This window comes from Tauraco erythrolophus, chromosome 9 (assembly GCF_009769465.1).
Source record: "Tauraco erythrolophus isolate bTauEry1 chromosome 9, bTauEry1.pri, whole genome shotgun sequence".
Lineage (NCBI taxonomy): Eukaryota > Metazoa > Chordata > Aves > Musophagiformes > Musophagidae > Tauraco > Tauraco erythrolophus.
In genome coordinates this window covers 28,395,662-28,422,660 of record NC_141473.1, presented here as the reverse complement: position 1 = coordinate 28,422,660, position 26,999 = coordinate 28,395,662, and the positions used below count along the sequence as shown (strand labels likewise).

Below are 26,999 nucleotides of genomic sequence, written 5' to 3'. Positions count from 1 at the left end.
TATAATGTATAGTCTTTGCAGGTGAAACATTTTGACACTCGGTTGTCTTTCTGAGTGGTTCTCTCCACAATGAAAACAAAACTGAAGTCCATCGTTTCCCTGTTTTTGCCTTGGGCAGAGCTATTATGAACAAACTAGATCAAAATTATTTTTCGTTACATCTAAATAGCAGATGTGAAACCTTAAATCAAGTGTTGCAGTGGTAACTTCTCAGGCACTCAAAAAAACTACAATTACTTGTCACAGGTGAATACGTGGAAGATGCAAACAGCAGCACGTAAGATGGAAGTTTGCTTACAACAGCGTAAGAATGGGATTAATAGGAAACACTTCCTTGATGATTTAGATTAGACCTAGCCTAGTGCAGCATGACAGAAGAAACAACCTTGCAGAACAAAGTCATGATGGGCCACCCCGCACCACTTAGGGGCAAAAAAAGCCAACAGCTTTGTTGTAAATATCTGAAGGCAGCAGTTGTCTAGTCAGCAGAGAATCTTCAGTTATTTAAGCATAAATCATGTTTTCATATTCAAGTGACTTCAGCTGAATCTCACAGGGGAAAAAAAAAATTTACTGACAAATTAATTACAGTCAGGCTTCAGCCTAGTATCATATAGGCAAAGATGGATGCATTAGAATTTCAATATCGGTACACAGAACATTAATTAAGAAAATCCTGAAATGCTAAACGTTCACGAAAAAGTCTACAAACCCATTCAGCAGAAAGCTTTTGTGTGAGGGAGCCTGATGCGACACAGGATCTCCCATCTGAGATAGCAAATATTACTACAGTGTAATAATAATAATGAATTTTGGCTTGATGATAAAGGAAAAGTGAACTCGTTCAGGAAAGAGACCAAGAAATTACTGATGTTATCTCACCCACTGCCTGTTTGAGGATGCAGTATTAAAAATACATATATCACAGTAACTATTTGATGCCATATATGGCAAAAAAAAAAATCCTCTGCTCTTCCAACAGAATGATTGTTCTAAGCCTCTTAATATGCAGAGGAAGATTTCAACTCAGTTAATTTAGAGGATTGAAACCATCTACTTCCTCTACATTCATCTTAAGTTTAACACCATATCATCAAACCAAAGGAACCAATTTACCTTGTCTGTGCTTACCTCAGAAAATCACCAAGTAGCTATATACGTTTGGGAAGGGTCTTGACACTCCCTGCCCAGAAAGCTGCAGTCATTGAAGGTGTACTGACAGTCTTAGTGTGCCAAAACTGGTCAAGTAACAGAAGATCTGGATGGAATACTAATTTTGAAGATCTAAGTGGAAAAAAATGAGATGCTTTCATGCAGGACCAGATGACCTAAGCACAGGAGCGAGCAACTCTAGTGGCATCTGCTATCACAACAAAGCTAGAGAATCTGAAACTCCTGCCCAGTAATGGCTGATCTTCACACCTTTTAATGTAAGATTTACCAAGGGCAAAATTTAGGCAATGGCTCAAAGTACTGCCAACACAGGAACACATTTGGAGACATCCAGAGGAGTTCCTTCTCCCACAGAAGTCCACTAATACCAAGACAAAGAACTTACAAACAAACAATATTCTGTAATTGACATTAAAATACTTTATTGGCTAGATAGGATGTGCAGTGTAGATAGAAATATACTGAAATATAAAGTCCTCCAGTATATCATGTAGAAAAACCACAATCCATACTTCTACATCTTATTTATACACATTGCCAAACGTATTCAAGAGTGCGAATAGGTCATATTAGCATTTTTTTCCTCTCTCGAAAGCACATCTAGTGTAGTCCAAGGCCTTTTTGTTTCTTCAGGAGAAAATTGCACAGCTACCCTATTTCCTCATTTGGCCTGAAATCTGATGAAATTTTACACACTCTTCTCTCCCTTGCTAGATCCTTTCAAGCTTGACTTCTGCCTCTTTTTCTCTCTTTGTCCCAGTATGCGATAGATTTTTTTCTTAGCCTCCTTTTGCCTCTTGAATTTCTGTTCATCCTCCTTCTGTTTAACTTTGAGATATTCTTTAAGCTGTTCCCGATGTTTTACTTTGGCTTTCCTTATCTTGTAATTATTCACTGTACTCAAGGCACTGAGTAGGGCTGATATCTAAAACAGAAAACAGAGAATCAATATACAAACAGTTCAGTTTTCCTGAACAAGAAACAGTTTAACCTCAGCAGAAAGCCATATACTGAATCAGAGATTCAAGGCAAGTTCCTAATTATTTCTGCATCTGCTACTCAAATTCTAAAATGGTTTAATTATTTATCATGTTAGGAAGTTCATCAAAGGCTTAATTTTTGTGAACTGTGATTTTGGTTAGATACTATTTAAAAGGCTATGCCTAATTGCTACTATAGAACACCTGAGCTGCAGTTTGGATCTTCTTGCCTTTGCAAGCACTCCATAATCCTCGATTTTTGAAGCAGAGTATTTGCTTCAAGTCCTGTCTGTGTTAATAATGCACAGCAATGACAAGTCAAAGACCACAGCTGCCAATTTAAGTCACCCATAATGTGAAAGCACTACAACCTACTGAAATACCTTGCAAGTGCTGTGACAAGGACAAAAGTCATATTTAGGCTTCAGGTGTCCTACTAGTTTCAAAAATAGACGCCATACATTCAGTGACAGTTCCATATACATACTGCGTGCCAAACAAGAACAAAACAAATTGCAGGTGATCATTGCTCACTAGGAGCATCTATGTCTTTAGTACCAGCAGTAGATTCAAGTGCTAAAATAATAGTCAGAAATGGTCTAAGCAACACATTTACCCCTCGGGAGTCCTTGTTTCAGAGTAAGTGATAATTACCTTTTTTTCATGAGGCTCCCTGATAACAGCTGGTCTCCACTGGTCTTTTGGAGTCTTGCCTTTCTTCTCAAGATTCTTAGGCTTGTTCTTAAAAGGCAGTGCTTTCTGCAGTGCTTTAGGAATGTGGAGCTTATTGAAATGCCTTTTCTCTCTCACAATAGGCTAAAAGAATGGATATAGAACATATATAAGATTCATGATCTTAAAAAGCTTTTATTTTCTTTTCCATCTTTCAGGGGAAAAAAACCCAAAACACCACAAACCAAACCCCTTCCCCCTAAACACAAAATCCAAAAAACATTCTCTGTCATCCTTGCATCAAACTGTGAATGGTATGTTCACCCCAATTTTACTATGACAGAAGTCTCAGTAAGCTTTTGAAGAAGACTTCTACCCTGCACGTTACTTTATAAACTTTCATTGACCCACAACAATCTGCCTTCCACTGCTCTCTTCCCATCTCATGCCAGGAAAGACTGTACCTTGTGGATAAAAATATGAAGCCACACACGCAAACGTATGAACATGTATTTACACTGCTCTCAGTTCGCACAGGTCTGAGGCAAAATGCAAATTTGACTGTGATCACTAGTTTTAAAAAAAAACAAACATACACATATCAAATATACCTGATAGAGAGAATCTTTGTTTTGCTTCAGTTTGATGCCTCGCTCATGCCTCAGCTGGCCTGTTGTCTTCATTCCACTCCAACTATCTTTCTCACCTGCTGGCTTCAGCAAGGATGTTACGGGGTTATAAAACGTTGGGATAGAAACAGGATACCAAGTCCTCACAAAGACAATATCTGAAAGAAAAGGAAATGTTATTTGGCTCTCTAACAACACAGTTCATCACATACACACTCTAAGCAAAGGTTGTCTGAAAAGACTAGATAATATCTAGATCACATGCTAGTATTGTGTTTGGTATATACACCAAATCTCTTCAATGTTAGGCAAAAGCAATGTAACTATTTTACACTTGGCTTCTGCAAAACCCCATAAAATCATGAACAGTACATATTCCTGAAGAGCAGCCAGCTGAACACCACCCTATTCATTATTCATATACAATCAAATAACTAGCAACAGAGTTCGCGTATGTATCCATGCTTCTACTATTACTGACAAAAACAATTTGCTTTTCCTCTGCCTATTTTTATAAAAGAACTAACTTGCTTTTATTTTGCACTATCCGTAAGTTCAATGGGTTAGGAAAACAGAGGTCATATAAACCCAAATAAACATAATCTCATGTTCCCAACATCACAGTGACGCTCAGCAAACATAGGAGATGACTTACCCCTATCTCCTGCATAATTTCCCCAAAAGGTTAGGGAAAAATGTTAACTAGAGTTACAATGCCGCTTTTTGGATTTCTTAGAAAATTGTCCTTCTAGCACTTGAACCACTAAATACCATTCATCTTCAATGCTAAGGATAAAAGCATATCATGCTGTGTAAAACACTTTAAAACATTCAACAAAATAGGTCTCCAAGACAAACCTTTCCATCTGCATACTATATGACTTCTGAGTATAACTGAAAGAAATCCAACATAAAAATGTACATTTTTAAATTTCATTCTGCATCTCACCAGATATTTCATGCTCTTTGAATTCACATCTCAATTATCAGATTCCAGAGATTCTGAGACACGGCTTTTCAATCTGTGAAGCAGGATGAAAGTTGTGTGATAACTTACATGGAAAGTGCAACTTACCACTCATCAGCAACTTGTCTTCAAATGTTGCTCTGAAAGCACCTACTGGAGTTCGGAGGGCCTTTTTGATCTGTCCTCGGATACCACTCACAGTACGAATCGCTGCACCTTCAAATTTAGCCACTTCCAACTGAGAGTTGAACATTCCCTGAAAGTGTGAATTACCCACCATCATTCAGTTGCTAAGTCTCCCTCTGTGACCTGTGTAGGCCACAAAAACATAAAGAGTAATTTCCACAAGCATATCTTACAAAGAAATAGGAAGAACATTAACATTGTCCTTATACTAAGAGTGCTGATCATACCAAAAACCCTACTGAGCTGACTTTAAGGTAAGCTACTAAAAGTAATCTACTTAGTCATATGCCACAGGCAAGGCTTCTTAGCATTAAATGTATACATCTAAAATTCTAAACCAGAACATATTTAAGACAATCTGTCCAGTTCTCTTTTAAAATCATTTGCTGGAACACAGCATATCTTAAAAAGCAAGCAAGCTGCCCTAAGTTGCTATCTGTGAGACTCTCATACAATACAGCTCTCCAAGGTTTGTGCTTCTTTCATAAATCACAAGGAAGTCAGGAAAAATTCTGTGAATGCTTAGTGCGAATACTTGAGTGCTTCACTGTTGGGATCAGTGCTTAGTCGCTTACTGCCCAAAACGCAGAATAACCTAACCTCTTCCTGAGCCTGAAAGCCCAACTAAGTACACAGCTGGAAGGTCAATGAAAATTCACTTCTGCAACACCTCACGCCCCAAACACTTTGGTAACTGTAATTGTGAAGTCCTAAGCACTGCTAGAAGTCATCTTTGATTCCAGAGCTGAAATTCAGTGGGATCAAACCACCTGAATGACACGAGGGACAGGTTCACGTTCTCCAGAGGTGTCTGCCACTGTGGGAGGCTAAATAGTGGGCTGGGAGGGGCGGGGTGTGGAAAAAAACCACCACAAAACACACATTGAATGTGAGCCAGGAGACTGTTCCAGAATTTTTATCTGATTAATAATAATACATATTCATTGGCTACTGATCAATACCTTTAGAGACCACACTGAAGAGAGATAAAAAAAACAAAAAAAACCCCAAACAAACAAGCAGCTACTGATATCCAGAACACTATGCAAGAATTATGGAGAACTTCTGCCTTGGGAAAGGCAGATGGAGTCCCAGGTTGCACTCCATCCTAACATCAGTACATATGATTTTACAGTATACATACCTACATACCTACCTTAATAAAAGAAGTGTTCTTAAAAATCTTGAATGGAAAACCAGTTAGCTTTAATTTCTTCACAATAGTTATGGATTTATCTAAATCAAGCACAACTCCTGTCGCAGCAATCCGGAAATCAGGCTGAAACATACAGAGAGGAAAGACACTGCTGAATGTATATTTACCAAACAGTGAAAAAAACATTTCACTGATATAATTTCACTGCTTTTTAGACTTTGAGTTCAGAATTTGTAACCTTTACAGGAGTAGAGCAGCACGACAAATGCAAACTGACTTTGTACAGACTAGTTGAGGTGCTGCTGACATAACATTCCTTCCATTCACTAATGAGATTTTCAGAACTGCCATTCTAATCACCTTGGAAGCAATCTAAGAGTCCTTGTTATCTACTTCACTGTGTTCTCTTTATGAAACAGAATCAGACAGAAAGACTCAAAGGAGAAGTGCTTTGTGCACTGCTGAAGTCACTGTATTATGCTAGGGACACATGATGAAAATAGCATTTTAATACATGTAACAAGATGACTGTGCAATAGGACTTACACAAGACATATTTTAGGAAGGAGATAACAGTCACCACTGATTCCTGTCGTGCTCATTACAATGCCATGCAAAGCTTTTGTTAATGTTGTACATAAATACAAATCTACCTTTGGGTAATATATATGCAACAAAGATCATATTTGATAAATGCTGCTTTAACACTATATAAATTAATTCAGATACCCATAAACATTCTAAAAAGATGCAGAGAAATCACACAGAGGGAAACTTTTTCAACAGGAACATCAGTATCTGATCCTGTAAAAAGGTTTTAAAAGTTATCTAAATACTTAGTATCTGAAAGCCAAGTAAGTATAAATCCTTCCACAGAAAGTAATAAAGCAGTATTTGTCATTTTCAGTGTAGCAGTTTAATATTGTTTTTAAAAAAAAAAAGCCTCCATGCAGTTTCCTATCTCATCACAATACACCTTTCAAAAGCTTGAATCCACCTATTTCCTCAGTTCCTACAACATCACTGCTTTACCGTAAAGCCTTCTTCCTCAAATCTATACATTTTATCCAAAGACTCATGGAAAGCAGTAATCAACATTTTGTGCTAACAAACCTACCGTTGTGCCGCTGACAGACTGAACTGCCAAAAATCCTGTCCCCTGAGGCGTGATGGGCCCTACAAGAAAATGAAATTGAAAAATTTATGAAAAATCTTTACTACACAACATCTAGCCTCTATTTAAAGTCAGAAAGCCTAGAAATACATGCCAAATACCCTCAATGAATAAACACAAAGAAAACTTTAAAGCATTCAACCCATTACTCACATAAAGTGAGTCCTCACAAAAGCTAAAGGAATGGTTTAACAAGAAGTTACTTATGTACGGAAGCATCTGCAGGGCTGGGCCACAATGTGTGCAAGCATCCCTCTGCATACAGCCAACAAATCAGGCTCCTCTTTGATACGATACAACCTAGCAGAATGCTCAGAATTTGATTAAAAGCCAAATAATTGACAAATCATTCAAATAATTCACAAATAATAGGACAATTACCTATTTTCTCATACCATTCCATGTTATTTTATACTCCATGGGAAACGTTAACTTTTTTAAGGCTTCTCATTCCAAAAGCTACTGGCTGTATTTCCTGATGCATCCTGTAAAGCCTGAGAATTTTATAATGATTAAGTCACACAGGATAGTAACTCCAGAATGCCCTCACCCCAGAAGGTCGCTCCACAGTGCATATGTTGTGGTGTGTACTTCAGAAGCCTATGACGCCCGTTGTGATCTTCAATGTAGAACATGGGGATGGTCTGAAAACGCCTCCACCCTAATGAGAGGATTAAAGGATCACGTGTCTTAAGTATCTTCTTATACCATCGGTGCTTCTTCAGGCGCAACTAATTAGAAGAAAAGAAGAACAGTGCTATTACAGGTTGGTAACATTAGTTCTGAAATTCAAGCCTTAATTTTCAGGAATGATTGAAAGCAACTTCCATCTAGACTAGAATTTTTTATTCAGTAAGCTTTCTATCTTTGAACATTGTCATTAACACTAGGTTTACTGGAAAGATAAAGCTAAATACTTCACTCACTTTCAAGTCATGTTTGTATGCATATGATCATGTATTATATTAAAATACATATGTATATGTGCTAGCAACTTTTCTATAGCCACCTGTGCATAGATCATGAACTTCAGAGTACAATACACGTTGGCAATTTAGCAATAACAGTATCAGACCTTAGTCATGAGACATCTCTGCAGATGAGCATTAAAAACCAGTAACAACTTCTTCCAGTTATCCAATTAAGCCTGTAAAAATTGAGTGTCTGCTACTGTAGAGTTAATTGTGTCAAAAGCAAATCCCCTATTCAGGAGACAAAGATGAACATTTCTCTGTGTTTACTGAACCTTTAATAAACAGAATATAAATAATCACTCCAGACATTCTGAAGCACACCTGTACCGACACAAAGGGCACTCACAGCTTTTTTACTACATACCTGTACATATCCGACATTTCCTTCGCTGTTGCCTAAACCACCCAGTATAATAGGATAATGAGGGTCAAAATTCAGGACAAATTCACATGGGACATTCTCAATCTCTATTCGAACATACATCCCAGGCCGAAAGCCCTCATACTGCACTCTGGTCTCATCATCTTGATCTTCAAATTCCGCTCGATTAAGCTATGTGACAAAAAGAAAGTCACCATGTGTTTTACAAAATTCAAGTATTAACAACTTGTTCATGAGGTGCCAGTTCTATTTAAAACATGCTAACATTTATATAAATCTTTTGGGAAAGATCTGATAGGTTTTGTGACTTTTTATTCAGAGCAAGATCTCCGCCACCATGAATTCCTTCCAATTTGAAATCCCAAGTGGGCCTGTTAGTCTACTTGAAAGACAGTACCCAAGAGAAGCAAATGACTGAATGGCTTCTAATATATCTTTCATAATGGTGACTTTGGATTTTAAAGATATAACTGTCAAAAGTACATTTTAGATTTAGGATCCCAAGTACCTTTTAAAGTTAATGTCCTAATCTTTAAGGTGTCACTTTATGAGGAGGCTAGGCTCCTATCTTATGCAGCAGCTTAAAAATATTTCTGTGCATCCTGACACTGTAGATCGTCATAAAGGTCTTTTAAAGCTCTTCTGTACCATATGGATGTAGATATTGTGTAAATATTTAACAAGATATCTTTGAGAATAACAGAAGTCTCAGCCTCCTGTTCTAGCTCCTGATGTTCAGCTATCTGTAAGACAACATTTTTAAGCAAGCTAATTATTAATTTCATTTCTCAAGGTAATGAGATCTGGCACAAATCTTCTGGTCCAAGTTTATTTTTCCAGAAGCCTTTACACATCTCCAATTTGAGATCCTTGCCCTTTCCTCCTGCAGCAGAAGTACTGTTGATATGTATTTCTGTAACAGACCTCAAGTGAAACGGTAGTAAATTATCTTGTATTCTTTTACTGGAATGTCCTTCTTTGCACTTTAAGTGCTCTTAGTAAGTACATCAGCACACCAGAGCTCATACGATCACTCAGGACAGATGCTAATGCAAGAACGTAATGATTCATTTAATGACTATTTAGGGCAAGATTTTGTCAGATGAGAAGACAGTGAAGTTATTAGCAATACAAGGCAATGTTCTTCCAAGTCAGCCAAAGAAAGAAGCTACTTTTAAGCTTACAAGTTTTCACCTAAAAAAACAAGGCCTGGAAAAAAATCAACACCTCCAATTCTGGATACAGATACTTTGAAGACTCCTACCACACATACAGAGCAACGGTCATCAATCATTTTTTTTCCTCAAAATAACTTGACAGTTTGATGAAAAAGACTTCCACACAGAACTTACCTATACATTAATAAAATTGCAAAAATCACACTAAAATTAATACCTGGAAAATATTTGACACAAATTAGTACGAGAAAGATTTTCACCTTCCTACACGTAAAAGGATGCCTTTTTTCTACTCCTCCCTCTTCCTTCTCCTGGAGGGGAATCTTCTGTCTTACGTTTTGGGGTTTTTTGAGACCTGTCATGCTAGTTCCACCACTAAGGGACAAATCGATAACTGTTAAAAACTTTCAGGTAGATGAAGTTTAGATGACACAGCCTGACTTATTCAGAGATGGTCAACTACTTAAGTCAATTTACATTAAGCTTTCAGTTGCTGGGCTTGTTTGCTTGTTTTTCTTTCCTGCTAATGGAACACAAAAGTTCAACCATAAAAAAAAAAAAATCGCAAGCATGTATTTCTCTGTGTGTACTTTCTGAAGTAGCACTTCAGTATCATGCATCTCCAGGACAAAACCTTTGGGCAAATGTAGAGTATTGTTGAAGACATAGAGCAGGTAAATTGCCAACTTAACAGCTTGTACCTGTGCTTGTTTATGCATTTCTTCTTTAAGACATCAAAGTACGTGGCATCCCCTTCATCATACTCTGCATCAAACATTTCTTTCAGTTTCCGTTTCTTGTCCATGCGCTCCTTTTTCTTTTCTTCCTCCTCGGGATCTGGTTTGGAATTTTTTCATCCTCTTCTTCACTTCCAGACTAATAACAAGTTATGAAATGTGTAAAACAGTTCCATGGAAAACCAACCCATTCTGAATTAACAGTTTAATATGTATTTTTAAGTAATACATTGTCATAATGCAATTATCAGACACTTTAAAAATATTTCCATTTTAGACAGAAATTAATAAGTTATTCATACAAGATGTAACTTTAGCAATGATCAAAACATTTCATGATCTACTCATATCCCTTTTCACTGAGAAAACTTCTTGACTTAATATTTATTTTAATGTCAGAGAACAGACACCTAAAACTGACCTATCTTTTACTCTACAGCTAAAATAAGCAACATACTAAAAGAGGAAAAAAAAAAGTAGTTGTTGATAGCATTGAGTAATACTGTGCTGGAAAGCAGTGCTCTAGAGGGCAGAGAGGAGGAAGAGTTTGTTCACAGACCATTTGAAAACTGCCAAAATGATGCTGTTACTCTCAATTTTACAATGAATTTTAAGCCATCAAGTTGCTCAGTCCGAAAAAAAAATTGTTTTTTCAATCTATTGTCAGACAACTACTGCTCTATTCTTGGAAGATATCCAAGCCATAAGATAAAATTGCTTCCACCGCCTCTTATGCAGATATGAGGAATGACTAGGAAACTGTGTCAGCTTCCCACAATTTGTTATGTTTTAAACAGAGCTCTATAATCTTCTGCATCAGATGAAATGACATAGTACAAACAGTTATGATCACATTTGGTTTTAAAATAACTTCTCTCGTACCTCCAGATCCTCCAGCTCTTGATTCAGTCTGACACCTACTGTTAAATAAGTGAGGTGACTTCTCCTACATAATTAACTTCAAACAACAATTCAGTTTGAGAATAAAAACATGCCATTCTAGATACTTATGGGTTCCAAAGTCCATGTAACATATACCTTTCCTCCTTGTTCCCATTAATTTACTTCTTATTGATTCATGAAAACTAAATATATTACTTAGGATGCCTACGGCTTCATCAGAAGCTCATGCACATATAAGTCACTAAAGAACATAAAATGCAGGTCAGACCTCATCTCCTTCAGCAGCATGCTTTCCTTTGTGCACAACACCAGTTTCAAGATCTTCAAAATCGCCATACAGTTCTTCTGCAACAATAAGCACCCAAGATATCTGACAGTTAACAATTCTGTTACATTGCAATTAACCATTCTGGTTGTATTGTTCCATACAATTCTCATATTTTCACTATAGTGTATTTGTCAGTGCTGCCTGTAGATTAGTTTCAGCCCAAAGTTTTTTCTTCCCATCAACAGTTTTCTAAGTCTGCTTTGCCCTATCCATCTCAGCCTGAATGGCAGTGCTTCCTCCTTTTTTCTTTCAATACCTTTATGATTCAAAAATATAAAGTTTAGACCATTCCAAAGGACCACACAGCACATTAGTTAGCACTCTAATGACACAAAACACCAGATCATCAACAGAGCTCCTATCTTTGATTTTTAAAAATAAAATTAATAAAAAAATTTAAAATAGCAATTTTTAAGTTAAAAACAAATGCTTATAGAAACCTGTCAAACCACAATCGTTTTGCTATAAGATACAGACGTATTATTAAAATGTTCTAAATATTTCCTAATTAAAAAAAAAACAAACAAAAACATCATCTCCAAAACATCTGAAGGTAGATCTCACTTCTTCAGCTAAATGTGTATAACCAGTTTGTCTTCCCATTAAAAAAAGAATTTCTTCTCATTTCTACCAAGACTATCCAAAAGAATAAACCGTACATATATATAACTCAAAGCTGGCATGGACAAGTGTTGACTAAGGCCTCAATTTCCTAATTTAAATTATATACCCTATTTTTCAGAGAGTAAAATTTCAGCATGTGCTACTTGCCTACTGTTTGTATAGATTTATAGCAATGTTTATTTATATTAGTATCTGTGTAATACTTGATGCAATAGTTTGAAAATATTTGCAAGCATATCGCTAATGCAAAACATTCTAGATATGTAACTATGACATCATACTTTTCTTAAAAATCCTGTATACATTAACCATTTTTAGAAATCTTACACATACCATCTTCCTCCAATAACTTTGCTGCATCTTTATCATCTTCCCACTTTCCAGTAACAAAGCAGTCTCGAATACTGCTCATAACCTGCAAAATAACAGTCTCATTGCCTTGTACAGTTACAGCTTGTCATTAACAGAAACATTCTCCAGTATGTGCCCCACTCCTCCATCAGAGGATAATCTGATATTCTCACACACAGCTCCACATCAAGACATCGTTATCAAAACTATGCAATGCCTCAACAAAAGCAGGAACGTGAAACCAACTTAACTCTTGCGCAAAGGTCTTGACACTAACAAGGTCTCTACCCTACATCATATTTTCACTCATGATTCCCCTGCTTTTTATTTTTCAGTAAATAAACAGCAAACTATGATCCACCAAATAGTCAAGAGAGCCAAGCATTACATTGACTTATTCCGACTTTCCATTCCTGTAAGAACAAACCTTGGAATCTGTTAGCTAGTAAATACTTCTAACGATAGCATGAAGCAGAAGACACAACCCTGGCCATAACTCTCATAGGTCTGTTTCAATGACAACTCAGTAATACTTTGAGACACAGCCAGAAAATAGACAGTATAGGATATGCAGAAGCAATTATCCAATAGTATTACCTCTTCTAAATCCCAATCTTGCAGCTTTTCTATCAGAAATTTGGAGCAGTCCAGAGCATTAGCCTTCTGTTTGGATGCTTTGTCTGGACGGCTGACATGAAACAAACCTCCAAGTTCATCACCTGCATCCTCACCTCCTCATGGTCCTCATCCTCGACAGCTAAATGAAACGCAATAAGCTTTATTATTCCCCTCCAGTACACGGATTACGTTCATTAACAACCTCTCTTCTGCCTGATGTTCACAATACCTGCAGTAGCTTGAGGAAAAAAGATGCAGCACTAAAATAGTTTTAAATATATAAGACTGAAGAAAAAGGTACACTGATCCAGTGTAAGGGTAAATTAACACCTTCACAAGGACAAAATAAAGATAAGCAGCCCACCAGGGAGACACTAGTGAACATCAGTTGTACGTTTTTTCCAATATGACACATTAAACTCAGTTCACAAGTTCGCACATACAAAACTTCTCTGACCAACTAGAAATCTGTGCTATTGGATAATCTGAATCATCTGAAAAAGTACTAGTCAATAGTAAACACAGGATGTTCTTTCAATATCATAGAAGAAACAATACCAAAACAACGTGTGAACAGAAACGACATTAAGCGAGTCCTGTAAATCAAGAACACCAGACTTGAGCATCTGTCAGCAAAATCTTCCTGCTCCTGCACTGTGGAAAGCTTACAGAAGCCAATTCCTCATTGTGTTCTACGAGGTTCTGCATGATAAGGTTGTACACTCAGACAACTACTGGAAAAGATATGAATTAAACAAGACAAATTACATAAATAGCAATTTTCTCTTCCTTTTAAGCCAACTAGCTTTTTTTTTTTTCCCTTGACAGACACCCTTATGACAGACATGATAATACTAGGTCACGTCTAAGAGAATATTCCATCTCAGTCTCACTGAGAGACAGAAATTCCTGAAAACAGCCAATAACCAAACATTCCTTTATGAATCACACCAATTACCATAATGGATTTGTAAAGTATCTACCAGATAATCATATAAGTGACTGAACTTTAAATGTCTGAGGGGAAAGAGTAGGACCAGAAAACATGAATAACAATTGAGAAGTCTAGAAAATGAGCTCAAAATGCTTTTTATTGGAGGAGTAAAAACTGTCTTTATTACAATTACTAGTGAAAATCAGTATCAGCAATTTTAAAAGTCAATTAACTCTCCTCAAGCTGCTCGCCAAAAGACAGTGCTCAAAGATTCAGACTTGCAAACTTGGAAACAGCTAAAAAGCTACCATATATTAAGACAGTACAAATTTCCAAACATATTTGTACCTGTTCCATATATGAGTTTACGAAGATTGGGGGTTGAACGTTGCTGTCTTAGAAAGGCCTGAGCTGCCTTCTCTGTAAGGTCCTCTTTCCACTTAAGTGCACCTGAAAAGGGAAAAAATTTGCATTCTACCTCCAAAAAAGAACAAGAATTAGGAGCTACACAAACAATTTAAATAAGGACATGACAACAACAGGCTTAAGAAGTGTAGACACAACCCACAGTTTCTTTTTTTCATGCTCCAGATGTACACAGAAACATAAATTGTGGCTATCAACTTGTATCATTGACTTTTTTTCTGACGAGTCCTATTTTTCGAACAAAACTTTTAGAGATTATTAGCAATAGTAACAGAATTGATTATTTTCATAATCATACATGTCTTCTTCACGGACTCGCATAATGGTTGAGGTTGGAAGAGACTTCTGCAGGTTGTCTTGTCCAGCCTCACTGCTCAAGCCTACATCACCCAGAGGAGGTTGCCCAGTACCACGTCCAGGTGGCTTTTGAATATCTCCAAGGATGGAGATTCTACAACTTCTCTGGGCAACCTGTTCCAATGCTCAGTGAGTAGTTAATGCATTTTAGTAACATTCCCCAAGAATATTTTATTCTTTCTAAATGTAATAGAGCATCATAATTTGTTTTACACACATAGCCATAAACATTAAAGAGAAATGTATGCAGAATTAATGAAGTTTATCAAATGAGTCGCCTCCATTTTAGAGGAAGGAAACCCAAGACCTCCATACTACAATGCAAATCAACGGTTTAAGAACAGATAATCCCAAATTTCCTAACTTGAAGTTTGCCACTTAAAAAAAAATATATATATACAGGAGGGCAAACATTATATTTACTAATTTTAATATCCCTTAACAATGAACCCAATTAAAATGGAGAGTAAAAATTTGTGACATTTATAGTCTACCTGTCGTGTCAGCAGAAAATCTATTTTTTTCTTCATACTCCTCTTCCTCTTTCAGTAGATTCTCCACATCATCATCCTCCTCCTCAGCTTCTACAGTTTTTAACTTTAGTCTGTCTATTACTACCAGCTTGCTTTGCTTCAGTGTACCAAAATCCCTTCTGATTTGACTCTTCAACTTCTAATTCATCATGCGGGTCCTTCTTCATCATCACCCTCATCAAGGGAAGAGTTTTCAACCTCAGATTCTGATGCCTCTTCTGCTGTGCAGTTTCCCGAATCTGTAGTAAGCACTGCTTTTCTTTTCAGACTGTGATCTGAGATTTGTGATCTCATTTCTGTATCTTCACTATTTATTTCAGACTGCTTAGACTCAGCTACTTTTTTGCTTGCAGCCTCAAATTCACTACCTGAGCTTTCATTTTCGTAAGTCCTTTGCTCATCCTCATCATCTTCCTCTATCTCATTCTCTTTATGGGCAGTTTTTCCTTCTTCTCCTTCAGAACTCATCTCAAGATCGTCATCACTGTCTGCAAATGCTGGCAGTTCATTCACAGTTTCTTCTTTAGCCACCTTTGTTTTCAGATGTTTGGCTCTCCCAGTAGCCACCTCTTCCCCTAATAGCTCTCCATCACTTTCTTCCTCAGCATCATCTTCGTCATCACCATCACTTCCATCCTCAGACACTACTTCTTCTTCTCCTTCTTCTTCTTGGTCATCTTCCTCATCACTCACTGCATCATCATTTTCTTTCTCCTCTTCTTCAAATAATGCCTTCCGACGTACTCGTCCAGTCTTCAAATCAATCTCTCTCTCTTCTTTTGGCATCACTAACCTGTTTTCCCAAAGGTGGCATTTGGGGTAAGATGGTAAAGCACAAGGGAATTTTAATGAAACAGTGAAGCTTCATGTTAATACTTAAAAATATTTTTAGATTGTTTTTTGAAAAACAGAGTGAGGTTATGGAAAACATTAAAAAAAGCAATTGAGTTCTTTAAGTACAGAACGCCTCTTAATTCAAGAATACACCCTATGTCATAGCCATAAATAATTCCAAGAAACTTCTTCATTTTCCATGAAACGAAAATAGGTTATACAATGAATTTTACTGAAGATTATAACAGCCACTCTCCAAAACTCTGAAGAAAAACAGAAATGTATTACTTCGGGCTATATCAGCAAGGAATTCCTGGAAGGCAGGGCTTGCAAAACTACTTGTAGAACTTTTCTAATATCAATTATTCCTATCTGAAAATAAATGTGGCATATGAATAGTCTCAGAAAAGGAAGAATTAGGCAATAAGCCATTCTGCCAACTGCTCTATTGAGAATTTTTTCTAAATTAGAGCCTGAAATTAGAGATTCATTTATGCTCAAACACTGCTCAGCATTCAAAACTTACTCTTGTCCTACATCTTCTGAACTTAAGGGTCTAGAGTCCATGAAGAGAGAGACCTTGCTTGATGCCATCTTAACATCAATGGCTGAATGTGTGGAGATGAGGCTCTGAACTAGTTCATGATTTGGTCTCACTTCCTCCTGGAAAGCCAAAATTTTTTACTTTTCAATAACAATGAATAAACAAATGTCTAATGAACAGCTAACAGAGTCATTAATCTGCCTAAAATAGTAGAAATATGCATATGCAAGAAAAAAATTCCAAAGCATTTTAAATAAACATTTTCTCAGAACAGCAAGCTTTTCCTTCTACTCTTCACATTTCAAGAATACATGCAATATTAACCCAAGAAAAATTAAAGAGGGTCTCCTTCACAGTATGCAACCACTACAGTAAATATCAGCAAGCACACACATTATCATAGACCCAAACACATTTAACATTTAGCACAATACAGGGAAAAACAGCTGAATTCAATCTGTTTGTATGCAAATGTTTTCCACCTCTCCCTTTCACCAGTCAAATCCTGTTAAGTGTTCTCCCAATCACCCTGCCCTGCAAAATATGAGTGACAACATCCCAGTACCAGGAATTTTTATAAATCTTAAGTCAATGTTTGCAAACTATGAAACTAACTTTAGGTACTTATTATTAAGTGAACCTTCAAATGTTTTGCACAATATTTTACACAGAGCTAATAAAAATATCCCTCCTATGAAATCACTAGAGGAGAAAAAGAAATACCCACTACGGTTATATAAGGATGGATTATTTTAAAGCAGCTCATTTTTAAACACTTATTTTTACTCTAAGGATAAAAACTACATTTTGCAGGAGAATTTATATCACCAACAGCATTCCCTTACCTCTTCTTTTTCATGAGCATGGCTTCCACCAAGGTCAATATAAACAGCATCTTTATCATATACAATGCCCCCAACTCCTGAAAGAGGGGCATAGACTAGTTTCTCTTTCTCATTTAAAGAACGCTTCTTCTGCTGTTCAGGTAGAGCACAGGGGTCTGGTAGGAAACTCACATCACTCACAGTAAAGTCTCCTACACCTGAGGTGACAGACAAAGGAAGCAATAAGGTTTTCAAAAAGTTCTGATTCTGAAATTTGTACAATCCAGCATAAAGAGATTTAAAAAAAAAAAGAAACAAAAACACTGCAGCATTCAGTGATTCATCAACAGCGAGCTCTGAATTGAACATCCAATTTTTCTGCCTTGATACTGAACTTAGAGTAGCATATGTAAGTTCATCAGAGTACTACAAAGCTTTGGATTTCTTTAGTTTCTTTTAAATAGGAAAACTAGCAACTCACTTTTCCAAGCAGGTCTGTTAAATTTATTATTAAAATATTTCTGCATTTAAGCTTTGAAATCATTCATTTTAAATATTAAATTTATTCAATGAATATGAGAAATGTTACATAAGACTATTAGGGCTATTCTCACTATTATGGCTGGTACGTTCTGTACTTCAAGCACCTTTTAAAGCGAAACACCTCTGAAAAAATTCAGACATTGCCAATATTGTGTTTAACACTGCAACAAAACTGCACAATTGAAAGCAAAACTATTTACAAGGATTTTTACTAAAACGTATATTACGAAAAATAACTTCTGAAAGTATAAGACATATTTAAAAAGGTGAAAAAAAACCACCAAAACTATTTTACAAGGTACAGTTTAAAGACACAAATTATTACACAATAAAAACAGCAACAGCTATGTTGTTATTCAGGAATCAGTACAAAACAAAAAACATTTTTAAGAATCTGATAAGTTACCTGGCATATGAATTTGACTTTTGTTTTCAGGTGTGCTCCTCTCACATATCCATAAAGAGATATCTTCCTGTCACACTTGGGATTGATTCTAAACATCTTCTGGTTTGTCAACTCTTCCATTCTACTCAATATTCAAAAAAAGAGTTAGAATATCCAGTCGCCCCATAAATGACATTTTTCAAAGTAACTAAGAAATAGAATCGCGGCATCACCACTGCCACTGCATGCTCTGCAGACTCTCGTAATCAAAATAGAATGATCATAAGAAAAAAAAAATCCATGGAAAAAAGATCTTTCAAAAATATTTTATAACTTGTAAAATCTTGTTCAACAATCTATTTCCGGAAGACTTACTGACATTTCACTACACAAGTACTGCTTTCTTAGCATAATTACTGTTTATATACTTTCTACACACAACCCTCCTGAAATCAATTTTGCCATCGGGGGAAAACAGAGTAACCACCCTAAGACAGCTGAAAGACACATTCCCTGCAGCCACACAATACCTTATTTTCCCTAAAAATTGTAGCGAGCAACACCAAAACTACCATAGTTAAGGGGAGAGGGAAAGTCTGGCCGTTTTCAGGCAAATGAGAGGGAAACTCCTTCCAGAGCACCTTTCTACACTGCACAAGGGAGGCAACATAGACGGCCAAGGAGGAGGACGAGACACATGTTCTGGCTGCGGATCAGCTTAAAACTGACCCAACAACCAAAATAATTGTTACAGTTACAGCAATCTAAAACCATTATAATAAAAGACTACAGAATATCTTTTTCTCATTTTCCCTTTCTTTGTGTATTTTGCAAGACTTTGCATGATACTTATCTGCTTCTCTGACAATTTTTTCTAAAGAATTAGAGCTTTTAAAGAGACTTGTTCTAGGCACCTTGGATTCTTGAGGGAATTTAGTCATAACTGTAAGCATTCTAGCAATAAAATATGAAAGGTGAGGTAATGTCTCAGGTAGGCACAGCCACGATCAAGATGACATTCATGTTCCAAAGAGACTGTGAATCAAATGCTATACGTGCAGATGCAGCAAAAGGGATGTTCCTGGAAACTCAGAGGACTAATTCACTAGCTGTTCTTAAATTGCTGAAATGCTGTTTCTTTTTTGAAAGAAATGCTGTTTGTTTTTTGACAGAAACTCAATATCAACATCAACAAGCAGGATTATTTTAGCCATTTTTTTCCTATATTTCAAAAGTATTTACAATATACCAAAGGCCTATCTATACGATCGGATACAAGTGGAAACCAAATGGCTAAAGTTATTGGCACAAACCTGAAGAGTATTCTATCATTTCCCCAAAGCCATCTAGACAACACTAAATATCCCTACACTCATAGAGCTGACTGCCTCTAATATTACAGGTTTTTTAAACAGCAAGGTGTTATCTATGCCAAGATTGAAGAACAGAGAGAAAAGCACACACCTGTCTGCAAGCACATACGGGTGAGATGTCTGCCAAGTAAGAGGTCGGAATTTCATAACAGAGATAAAACGCCCCAAATTGTGAACTTCCTGCTTTTGATATTCTCCATGAACCATCCCAGACAGATAAAACAGCTTAGCACCCTAAACACATTAAAAAGACATGAAAACATTAAACATCAATTTAGTATCTACAAAAGGTAGATTTTAAATCTACAAAAATTACCTAAAAAAAGGTAATGCAATTCTAATTTGTAAATCATCATCGGAAATTGCAGGTTACAGTTGGTTCCAGAAGATCAAACTAACTAGTTTACCTCAGCATGAATCCCCTAAATCTGAGAAGAAAACAATTCACATCCAGAAAACCTCATACAAAGGTTAATTTGTCTCTCAGACCTACTAGCAGATCCTCCTTGCACAGCACCTCCACAACAGACCTTTTTACTGTCATTGCCAGTATTACTTTGGCATGTTTAGTAGATAGTCACACTGGGATAGAAAATAATTACACAAGAATTTCAGCAAATAGAAGAAAGATTACATATGCTGATGCAACATCAGCATTGTCCATTTACAGTATTATTTAAAAGATTTAAGAACATAATAAAAACTTAAGTATTGCTGCACTTTTAATTTAGCTTCCATAATGCAAAATATATGGAAAAATGAATGTTGAATGTCATACCGGATACACTTCAGTCCAGAATCTGTGCTTTAACTTCTTTTTAGTCTTCTTTAATTGTTTGTTGTTCTTGAATGTATCCAGGTGGGTAAGAACTCCCATAATTTTGGGAAATCCGTGTACCTGACAAACGTTCAGGAATTCAAATGTTTCCATCTCAAATCCAAAGCTGGCATCAATAAGCATTAGAACCTGAAAACAGACATCAGCATTTCACTGTAACAATACCACAGTGCCCACATGAGCTAATTTCAATGACCACAACTTTCAAGTCATAAGCTTCTTGGGAATCAAAATCTTGCAAAAAGTGTTGGTCTCTATTTTCATATAACCTGAAAATCAACTTTGGCTTTTTAATCAAAGTATGGATCTTAGCTGCTTTAGAAGTTAGTGGGACTTAGGAAATCAAATCTCTTCTTCCAGTCAATCAAATCTCCTTTATATAGAAAACTATAGAAGAATAAGGCTGCTCTATGAATGCAGTAACATACAGTATCTTAATAAGTTCTGAACAGGTGTTTACTTGGTGAATTTAAAATATGCAAAATTGAGTATCTTCCAATATTTGCAACAATGTCTGAGAAAATTAATAAAATTTTTGTATCTGTGTCTTGGATGCACTCATGCCTCTAAGGCCAAGACTTTTGATAAACTGAGACAAACTCACTTCACACATTGCAGTTATTGTTATGCATCACTAAAACACACTGACACAGGTAAACAACATTGAACAGTCATATGAAAATGGAAGTAAAGTCATATTAGAACCTCAGAAATTAAGAACCTAAAACACATGGGAACTGATGACAGAGATCTGCATGCTATTATGTAAACTCAGCATCTGAACAATAAAACCAAACAGATTCTCAGCATCACCATGGGCATGTAGAATCCCAACATCCGTCACATCTACTAACAGAAAATTTTTGTATTTTTTAATACATCTTCTTTCCTCAAGGAGAAAACATACAAGTAGAACAATATCTGGATTAACGCACGCATGTATTTAGATATTTAGATGACTAACATTTAGATAAGGATCCCAAACCCTAGCCAGCTATGAAAAATACACTCCAAATCCACATGTAAAGTAAAATTCTAAACAGACAAATGGATTGTGCATTGGGTCTCCAAGATCAGTTGACGTAATTCACTGAATCAAAAGTTACAAGTAAATTGCAGCGTGACCACACTCCACTTAAATCAATCGTATTACTACATAGCAGTCTTCAAAGATGGAGACAGTAGAGTGCGTCAAACTAAATCTAGCAGTCAACTAATATATATTTCTACTTTACACACTAGTTGAAAACTTCAACTAAAAACCATTTTCAGATTTTACATGGTTTGACCAAATCCCTTAATGAAAAGTCACTTTATCACCTTGGCTTGTTATAAGATCTTGTTAAAAGTTTATCAGTTGCAGTAACAATGAAGCTCATTTCCCTTCTTCCACATCCTTCCCACCACCACACACACACTTCAATTCCTCCCACCCCTAGGATAAGAAAAGTCCTAGGGGTTGTTCCAGAATATTAGGTTTATTGTCAAGCTTAGTCCTGTTCTCTCTAAAACCAAAGACAGTTTTGCCTTCGATAACAGTAAGTAGAGAAATCAGACATTGGTGAAGTCCAGTCAAATAGTATTTTCAATATAAATTATAGTAGAAATCACGTGCCATTGTTAACTTACCAAATCAGCCACTTTAGCCAGGTCAATCATTGTGTTAATGTCACATCCACATTCAATAATAGTTAGCCTGCGTTTTTTACCTGAAAACAGAATTAAGAATCAAAAACTTTAACACAAGGAGTAAACTAATTGTTTTATTTTCATGTCACATTCCTGAAGTTCCTAAAGAGTATCTGGGACCCAAATTCTTGTCTAGCATATAGATCACCCAACATGCACCACTGTAGAAGTGCTTGTTTTCAAATGTTTATAATTCTGCTAAATTTTAACTTTTTGGTTTAAACTTGTCAGGTTGAGTACACGTTTTCAAAGGATTTATTTGGTCTTTTTCAAAAACAACGTTAAACAGTAAAAAAATAGTTTATGTTACTTTAGGGGAAAAAAAAAAAAATCTCTGTTTCTTTTACCTTTAGGCTCCAGAGTTAATACTGTGGATTTTTATTTATCACGTTTTTGTTCTTTTGATATTATTAGGAAAAATACACACTGTTCTAGCCTTTAAAAAAAATGGCAGATTTACATATTAAAAAATCTCTTGCATCCAAACGCAATCCACTGTTAATGTAACCTGACTAACTTGAGTTAGCTAACTGAACTTTAGACAACAGGAATAACAACTTTAAACAACTATAGAAAACATGTATCACATTTTTTTTCTTCACATTATCAACCGAAAAATTCAGCCCTTGAGTCTCAGTAGATCAATTAGGAAATCCAATTTAATACATGAGTTTTTCTTTCCATTTTTGCTTCTCATATTTGTCAACTATTCCTTGCAAAAAGGAGATTTATTATTTAAAGTCTGTGAAGCGTCTACCTGCACCAAACATACAGTTGTCTGCATCCAAGCAAGATCTCCCTTACAAACTGGTTTCTTGAGCTGCTGTGGGCTGTGCACCCCCTAGAACTTACATGATCTCCCCAGTAATATTCAGGGAAAAGTACGAAGGAATAGACTAAGACAAGTGGAACTAGGACTGAAAATTTAACAAAAAGAAAAAGAAACTGACCAGGGTGAGGGGAGGAGAAATGAAAAGCTAGGTAAATTAATTCTTGGCTTAAGAAAGAAAGGGATTACAGACAGGATTACAGGACAGGGAACCTGAAAGAATGGCAAATGCATGTAGAGGTTAAGATGAGCCAGAGAAAAACAGTTCAAAAGGGAAAACAGAACCCAGTGGAAAATGAAAACTTGTAAAAAGTTTGAGGAATGGAAGAAAACGGGGAAAAAAAGTCAAAAGGAAAAAAAAAAAACCCCACACAAACAGAATTGGGATCTCAGCAGGGTGGAAAACAAGTTTAGAGGGACAAATCCCCCCCAAAAGCCTAAATCTCACTGTTCTTTTACTAAGTATGTCTGATAGCACATCCAAATGATTTCTTCAAAATGACAAAAAAATTATGAGAACATGAACACATCCTAGCTCTAAAAGCAAGACAAATAAAGAGTGTCAAATAAGTATTTCCATTTCTCTCATCTTTGTTCTCACCTGAAACAATTGTAACAGGACCCCGGATTTCAACCAGTTTTTGCCTTGTGAAGTTCTTGATGAGACATTTTATTAAAGTGCTCTTCCCAACCTTGGGAGGGCCGACTACAACCACCACCACAGGAGGTGGCTCCAGAGGAGTACGGTCAACCACAGGAATGTGATGTTTTTTTGTCTTCAAATCCTGAGTTCTGAGCAGAAATTTGTAATAAAGAAATGCGAGAACTTAAAAACCAGTAACACTTATTCTTTGAAAGCCTTCAGTATTTGCAAAAGCCTGGACACAAAGGTTCACCACGAGTTCAGACAGTAATACGTATGTGGGACTCCCACCAAGTCTAAGGAGCTACACCCATTTTTTTCCATTAAGATTAACACAGCTGTACCACATAACACGGATGCAGAAAGGATCATGCTTCTAGAAACCATCACACTTCCGACACATGCATAAACTACAATAGGACCTGCTGAATGATGAGAGCTATACAAGCACATCAGTGAAAATTACACTATATGTACATTTCTATAGAAAGTAACAAAGAAACCCCAGCCAACATCTATCCATCCAGCCAACCTTGCATGCTCCATAACCAATTTCCATTTCTTACCTATGGAAGGTTCTGGCCATCCGCACAGCAGATTGGACCGTAAAGGCTTTGGGGTTTCTCTTCCGCGCATTCTCCTCGTCTCCTATTCCCAGGTCATTGAGATAACGTTTCCTTTTCTTCTCTGCCTTTGGCCCGCTATGCTTTGCGCGATGCTTCTTCTTCTCTTTTTCCTCCATCTTACTCTTTCAACAACCGTTTACAACCAGTATGACACAGACGGCCTCTGTGTGGCACTGGGCACAGCTGACAGAGGAAGAGAGGGCAGTTGGCACGCACAGCACCCGCACGCAGCACACCTGTGAGAGAACAGCAGCCCCCCGCACACGCTACTCAACCCTCTCCCAAATAAACAGCTAACTTACGTCCTGCCTAGGCGCACAGCACAAGCACCGAAGCCCGCCCAGCGCAAAGCAGCGCTCCTGGCACCCCCGCGGGAACCGCGCTCCCGCCACCACGGCCGCAGGGCTCGGCGCAGGCCGGGCTCCGTGCCGGCAGGACGCGGGTCTCCGGGCAGGCCGGCGCAAGGCCGCTACTGTCCTCCGACTTCCAACGCCGCCGCGGCAGCGAGCTGCCGGGCACGCCGCCAGCCGGCCCCACGCCCGCTGAAGACGGGGAGAAGGTCCTCCCGCGGGGCTGCTCCCCACGGGCCGCCGCCGCGCCACCCACCTGTCCTGTCCCGCCGCGCCGCACGGGTCCGCGTGGGCCCGCACCGGCCGCCCCGCAATGGTGCCCTCCCGGAAACAGCGGCTGCGCCCGGAGTTCCGGGAGGAGCCGCTGCGGCGGAGCCCTATTGCCGGCGCACACGGCGGCGGCCCGGCGTGGCCCGGGCCTGTCCGGTCGCGCAGCGGGGTCAGGCGCCGCCGCACCGCCGGGACGGGACCCCGGGAACCGGCCAGCGGCTGTGCCCGACTTGTGAATACATAACGTTCCCGCGAGTGGTGCGGAGGCTGGCGGTAGCTGCCCGGTGCTGCTTCCCCACGGCACCGGGGCTGAGGAGCCCGCGCCCCGCTGGTGGCTCGGGGGTTCCCGCCAGCTGCCGCGCGATATTCGGGGCCGTCGCCGTCCGAACTGGGTGCTGTGTCCCCAGAAATCAGTGTGGAAAAGATCTTTTTTTAAAAAGTACTTAACCGAGGACTATGGGAGGGCGAACAAGCCAGAGGGTAAAAACCTATGAAGGGCTCTCCAGTGCTAGGAACTGGGACGAAACGTACTTAGATGGGGGCTTGTCTCAGATACCAAGTGCACCACCCCACAAGGACATGACCAGGCACGCAGGAGTCAAGGTACTTTGGGTGAGAGCTGTTTATCTCAGGCCTGCGTGTACGCCTTCAGGCAAGTCCTGCTGAAGTTTGTTACAGGTACAGGCCCTCCTTAATTAAGTGAAAAGCCCTCTTCTCCGGGGTAATTTGCCTTATGCCGAGAAACGGCAAGGAGCAGGAGTGCTAAAGAGGTGTCCAGGTCATGAACTCTCTCTCTGTGATGCTCGCCAGATCTTTCCTGCCAGGCAGGCAGCTTCCAGCAAGGACTCGGCTGTAGGGGCCATGGCTGTCACTCTGGTCCTGCTGCTGGAGGAGGAGGCTGAGAAGAAAGGAATGAGCTTTGCAGGCTCTCACAAAATGAAGAACTCAAGACACCTAGCAGTGGATTAAGCCCAGGCTGACTATAAACCATATTGGTAAATTGGGGTCTTCGCTATCTCTCTTTGACAAGTTACGTGGAAGAAAATAGTTTTCAATATTCAGCATGCAAAATCCTTGCTTCTATAAATAAGAGTGTTCTACAGGCAGTAGAAGAGTAGTCCAATACTGAACACACTTGGTTCCTGCCTCACCTCTTCCTCAGCATCACCTAACTCATATCACAGCAGAGATGCTTTTGGCATGCAAGTCCAGGGGAAGCTACTAATACCACTGCTGTGAAAGTACCTCCCCCATTGAATAAGCATGTAATTTGTGTTCTGGCATTCTCCACCTGGTAGCAAGGAGTGAAAGTTTACAGAAATGTCACAAGAGAGCATTGCATGTGACTGCTCTGCACAGATTTTTCTTATTTGCGAAATATATGCTAGGGAGGTCTGTTAAAAGCAAGTGGTAACAAAATAAAGAAAACCGGTAACTTACAGAAAAGCTCTACCCTGAGCAGTAGGTAGCTCTGTGATAGGAGATCAATTTATTTTTTCTTGGACTCACTCATAAGAAGTATTCAGAGTGTATTCCACTTCAGTGTTGGAAACATGGGTTTGCTAATCCAGGGAGGCATGTTCCCTAGACCAGATGAAGGAGTTGTAAGTTGTAATGCCCAGTATTATTAGAGCAGCCAGGAATGACAGCTCAACACCAAAGGCCTAACACAGCTGCCTTGGTGCAGCTTTAACAGAACAGGATGTCTACAGAGTGAGAGGGAAACAGCTGGATGCATTGCAGAGACCAGGCTCACTGAAGAGCATCTGTAACATTGACCCTCCAATTAGTTACCTCAGACCCCTATTAGAGGGTGCTGTAACCATGCATTGAGCTCAGCAGGGAGGATACCATGGGAAGACCCAGTGCTACCTGCCAGGTGGCCACCAACTCCAAGGAGGAACCAAAAGCCCACATCCTTCTTGGTTTAGTGGGGCAGGCTATTAGTTCAGATGTCCTTTTTCCTTTT

At 38.3% G+C, this 26,999-nt stretch overlaps 1 protein-coding gene across 1 annotated transcript; it reads right to left on the bottom strand.

Annotated features, from left to right (window-relative positions):
- Positions 1-1,602: 1,602 nt before the first annotated feature.
- BMS1 (BMS1 ribosome biogenesis factor) lies at positions 1,603-25,053 on the bottom strand. The gene is given in 29 exon segments (XM_086616738.1): positions 1,603-2,098; positions 2,808-2,969; positions 3,437-3,612; positions 4,530-4,677; positions 5,764-5,886; positions 6,881-6,939; positions 7,488-7,668; positions 8,276-8,464; positions 10,173-10,204; positions 10,207-10,323; positions 10,326-10,347; positions 11,380-11,456; positions 12,397-12,478; positions 13,012-13,146; positions 13,149-13,171; positions 14,315-14,416; positions 15,244-15,337; positions 15,339-15,440; positions 15,442-16,075; positions 16,643-16,800; positions 17,524-17,702; positions 18,434-18,460; positions 18,463-18,554; positions 19,877-20,019; positions 20,564-20,752; positions 22,253-22,332; positions 23,743-23,933; positions 24,351-24,646; positions 25,017-25,053. Coding segments are annotated over 28 exon segments (3,930 nt in total). The 5' UTR covers positions 24,527-24,646; positions 25,017-25,053; the 3' UTR covers positions 1,603-1,861.
- Between the last annotated feature and the right edge of the window lie 1,946 nt (positions 25,054-26,999).